Below are 5,283 nucleotides of genomic sequence, written 5' to 3'. Positions count from 1 at the left end.
TCACGAAAACCTGACCGAAAGCTTCTAGCCCACTACCTCAGTGGACTAGAGCTGGGGGGCTACTGTTCTGGGACGACCAGGGGAAGGGTGTCACCGAGTGAGACGACCAGGTAAGGGTGTTAACCGAGTATGGGCCCAATTGGGACGACCAGGGAAGGGAATCACCCGAGTGGACTCGACCACGAGCGGGACGGCGCTCACCCCTAGCCCGAGGACATGGACCCCACCACCTAGGGGTTGACCTAGGCCATCCACCCTACGGAACTAGGGTGGTTGGATGGTGGGCCCCCTAGGCAATCTAAACCGTTGGATCACTGCAAATCGCAGAGGGAGCAGAAGGATCCAACGGCCCCTGACCCACCAGTACGAGCCATGCATGACGTTGCATGGCTCCAACCCTAATTCTCCAACTTGTATATAAGGGGGGCAGCTCACTCATTCTAAGGTACGTTATTCTCTCCAATTTCTGCTACCCCTTTACTCGATTCCTCTACTCACTTTGGCATTGGAGTCCCTTGCAGGAGCCCCTCCCGGGACCGTCCAACAACCCAGCACACCGGCTTCACTTCTTCACTTGGCGGCCCCGCTCTCGTGATCCACCCGATCATTTGGCGCCGTCTGTGGGAATCGAGTAAACTCTTCCTTCGCCACGTGCCGTCAGAGACAAGTGCAGCAGCAACGAGCAATGGTAGAAACCCGACAGACCTCTCGCCGTTTCAACCGAACCCCCGAGGGTCATGTGGAGACTCTGGACGAATCCGCGAACCACCAACACTCCCCCCGGCCCCAGAGGACTACCCCTCCGACTCCACCTCGGGGACGGTCCCCAGAGGCAGGGATCCTTACCCCCCATGCCGCGCACGAAGCCCTGTGCCGGCTGGAGGCCCGGGTTAGGGCAATGGAGGAGGAACATCCTCCGGAGGAAGGGCAGGAGCGCAATGTCCAAGCCCGCAACACTCGGGACGAGATCCGCGCCCTTCGAGCGCGCCTCCGCCAGCTGGAGGAATTGGAAGATCTCTCTAGACAAGAGCCGACGTTCTCTCAAGAAGGGGAAACGGGAAGGAGGCCACCTCCCCCGTCGGACTACCACAGCGATCATGGCCAAGAGCAAACCACCGAAAGGGCCGTGAATCAGCCCCCCCATCACCGCAGGTACCGCTCCCCGCGCAGAAGTTACTCCGGACGGAGGAGCCCCATTTCCACCAGGGAACCCCTCAGGGACCCGATCCGCCCACATGGCACCCTGGTGACCTTACCTCAGACTATCAATGGTCCTCTCTCTCCGGACATCATGGCGACCCCTTTTCCCCAGGATGGTCAAGGCCCAAAATGAAGCTCTATGAGGGTGACTCCGACCCGACGGAGCACATCAACTTCTTCGTGGGAGCCATGCAGTACGCCGGGGCTACTGACCCGATCTACTGCCGCTGCTTCCCGATGAGCTTGGGGAAGGGCCCGATGAACTGGTTCCAAAACCTCCCCAACAACTCCATCCACAACTGGGAAGGAGTCATGTCCAACTTCTTGACCCAGTATTCCTCTGTAAGAAACATTCCGAAGTTAGAAGAAACACTGGCCCTGATCAAGCAGGGCGAGAAGGAATCCCTGAAGGCTTTCCTTAACCGCTTCAACAAAGAAGCAGGAGACATTCCGGACCTCCTCCCTCAGGTCCGCCTAATCTTGGTACGACAAGCGCTTAGGCCAGGCCCTTTCTTAACTTCTTTGAATGGGAAGAAGGCCAGGACACTGGAGGAATTCCAGACCCGATCAGAGAAATATATTAACATGGAGGAGGCAGCAACATTAAGGTCCACCAATCAAAACTCAGGCCATAGACCCCCTGAGAAAACCCGAGACCCGGGTGAACCTAAGCGCGATCGCGAACGGCGACGGAAGAGCTAGGATGAGAAAAAGCAGAAGCGGAAGAAGTTCGATAGTTACACCCCCCTGAACTCCTCCCTCTCCCGCATATTGCGGGAGAGAGCCTCTACTGATCTCAGGGACAAACCCCCCCCCCCGCTGCTCACACGGGGGGATAAGCTGGATTCCAAGAGGTTTTGCGAATTTCATGACAGCCCCGGTCACAACACGGACGAATGCCTGAACCTGAAAGACAAGGTGGAAGAGCTGGTTAGAATCGGGAGATTGTCAAAGTACGTAGCCCTCTCCTCAGGCAACCCCCTTCGTCCGCATTCGCCACCTCCCAGACGATCACCCACCCCACCCAGGGCCCGTGCCCGGACCCCCCAGGAATCGTGCACGTACACCTCCTCGAGAAAGGAGCCCCCGTCATAGAACCCCCGACCGACGCAGGAGTCCCGAACGTCGTAGAAGTCCGGATCGGCGCCGCTCTCCAGAGCGGCGGGACCAAGATGATGTACGACGACGCCACGGGACCAACCTGGTCGACGTCGGATCGATTGCTGGAGGATGGGCAGCAGGTGGACCATCAAACAATAGTCGGAAGAAAAGCACTCGAGTTATCATGTCAGCCGCTGGGAGGCCTCGTCCTAACTCCCTTCGTACGCCGCAGCAGAAAGTTCCCATCACCTTCACAGAAGACGACTACGGCACGGACACCGGCGAAGAGGACGACCCGATCGTCGTAGAAGCCCTCATCGCAAACGGTAAGGTACGGCGGGTACTCATCGATACAGGTAGTTCTGCTGACATTATGTTTTATGATGCTTACAAAACACTAGGCTTATCTGTGAAAGACCTGATCCCCTATGACCATGACCTGATCGGGTTCACTGGGGACAGAGTCCTACCGTTAGGATATTTTGATGCATACCTCTCCCTAGGAGACCCTAATGTTTGCAGGACTATCAAGGCCCGGTTCTTAGTGGTGAAATGCCCTACAGCCTACAACGCCATCATCGGCAGACCAAGCCTTAATGTCTACCGAGCCATCATCTCCACCCACCACCTGATGCTGAAATACCCGTGGGCCGGTAGGGCAATTTCCGTACGCGGAAACCTAACCATGGCCAGGGGGTGTTATAACTCAAGCTGCAGATTGGCGCGAGAGGATCGCAAGAGGAAAGAGCCCGACCGAGGTAAAAGGGTCGAAAACTTCCATCTCCGAGCAGGAGCGTGCTTGACGGACATCGATCCACGAGTGGACCAATCCAGAGAGGACCAACGTCTTAAGCCGGACGGGGAAGCACGACCAGTCCAGATCGGTCGTGGCCTCGAGCAAACCACCAAACTGGCGCGAGACCTCCCTCAGGATCTGTCCAACCGACTCGAGACCCTTCTGAGAAGTAACGGGCACCTATTTGCGTGGTCGTCCGCAGATATGTCGGGCATCGACCCAGCATTCTGCAGTCACAAGCTATCAGTAGACCGTAGATTCAAGCCAGTGGCCCAGAAGAAGAGGCAGATGAGCGCGAAGAAGCAGGAAGCAATCAAGGAACAGACAGCGGAACTTCTCAAAGCCGGGATCATTCGCGAAGTTAAGTACACCACTTGGCTTTCGAACGTGGTCCTGGTTAAAAAATCCAATGGGAAGTGGAGGATGTGCGTGGATTACACGGATCTAAACAAGGCCTGCCCTAAAGACCCCTTCCCCCTCCCCAGCATCGATGCCTTGGTGGACAACTCCTCTGGGTACGAATACTTGTCCCTCATGGACGCATATTCTGGGTACAACCAGATCCCGATGTACAGAGACGATGAAGAGAAGACCGCTTTTATAACCGATCGGGGGACGTATTGCTACACTATGCTCCCATTCGGCCTGAAAAATGCAGTGGCCACCTACCAACGAATGATGACCAAAATCTTCGGGGCGCTGATCGGCAAGTCAGTCGAAGTCTACATTGATGACATCATCGTGAAAACACCAAAGGAAGGCGACCATGCAGCCGATCTGGCCGTCGTGTTTGAACAGCTGAAGAAGTACAACATGCGCCTCAACCCCGAAAAATGCACCTTCGGAGTCAAGAGCGGGAAGTTTCTGGGATATATGCTCACCAGTCGTGGGATTGAACTAAACCCCGAAAAGTGCCAGGCTATTGTCGAAATCAAAAGCCCTAGGACGGTCAAGGAAGTCCAGCAACTGGCGGGACGGATGGCAGCAATCGGACGATTTCTCCCCAAGGCCGCCCTAAGAGCCTTACCACTCTATGCCCTGCTAAAGAAAGGAGCGAACTTTACTTGGTCAGACGAGGCCGAACAGGCTTTCTCCCGGCTGAAAGAGGTTCTCACCTCCCCACCGATCCTATCAAGTCCAAAGCCAGGGGAACCCCTATACTTATACTTAGCAGTCCGAGACAAGGCTGTGAGCTCCGTGCTAGTACGAAAGGAGGCGGGGGCCCAACTTCCGGTCTACTTCGTCAGCCGCTCGCTCAAAGGAGCTGAGCTAAGATATCAGATGCTCGAAAAAGTGGCACTCGCTCTCCTAACCACGGCCAGGCGACTCAGAAGGTACTTCCAGTCCCATAGCATCGTTGTCCGCACAGATCAACTGGTCAGGCAAATCCTCCATAAACCGGATCTAGCCGGTCGAATGGTGGTTGGTCGATCGAACTTTCCGAGCATGACATTCGATATGAGCCCAGACGGGCGATCAAGGCGCAAGTTCTAGCAGATTTCCTGGTGGAACTCACGAGCGAATAAGACCCACCGGCGGAAATCTCCTGGGTCGTCCACGTGGATGGCTCGAGCAACAAAGAGGGGGGCGGTGCCGGGATCGTCCTACAAAGCAACTCAGGGATGATCGTAGAACAGTCGCTACGCTTTAATTTCCCGGCCACTAACAACCAAGCTGAGTATGAAGCTTGCATCGCCGGTCTGGTGACAGCGCGGGACCTGGGGGCGCAGGACATACTTGTCTGCTGCGACTCCTTACTAGTGGTCTCGCAGGCTAACGGAGAGGCGCAGGCCAAGGACCCAATTCTGGAACAATACTTCTCCCACCTGAAGCGGCTGGCCGCCACCTTCCGTAAGGTGGAGTTCCGCCACGTCCCAAGAGCTGAAAACGACCGCGCAGACACCCTAGCGAAGCTGGCCAGCACCGGGAAACCCGGCCTGAACAGGACAGTCATTCAGGGCACGCTGGCCCTCCCGTACGTCGCAGGCCCCGACCGGTCCACTGGAGTCCACACCTTGAGCGTTGGCACGGACGACGATTGGAGGACCCCTATTGTTAAGAACCTCACAACGGACTGGCTACCGCCCGACAAGTCGGAAGCCAAGAAGCTGACTAGAAACGCTTCCTGGTACACCTTAGTGAACGAAGACCTCTTTAAGAGAGGATTTTCCACTCCTCTCCTTAAG

General features: G+C 56.2%; 1 protein-coding gene across 1 annotated transcript; it reads left to right on the top strand.

The window, feature by feature from the left end:
• The first annotated feature begins 1,329 nt into the window (after nucleotides 1-1,329).
• LOC130743615 (uncharacterized) lies at nucleotides 1,330-1,902 on the top strand. Its single transcript, XM_057595854.1, has one exon. It carries the CDS (start codon nucleotides 1,330-1,332, stop codon nucleotides 1,900-1,902), a length of 573 nt encoding a protein of 190 aa, XP_057451837.1.
• Nucleotides 1,903-5,283: the final 3,381 nt, after the last annotated feature.

Source organism: Lotus japonicus, chromosome 3 (genome assembly GCF_012489685.1).
Source record: "Lotus japonicus ecotype B-129 chromosome 3, LjGifu_v1.2".
In the NCBI taxonomy this organism is placed as follows: Eukaryota; Viridiplantae; Streptophyta; class Magnoliopsida; order Fabales; family Fabaceae; genus Lotus; species Lotus japonicus.
This window is presented reverse-complemented; position numbering and strand designations above follow the sequence as displayed.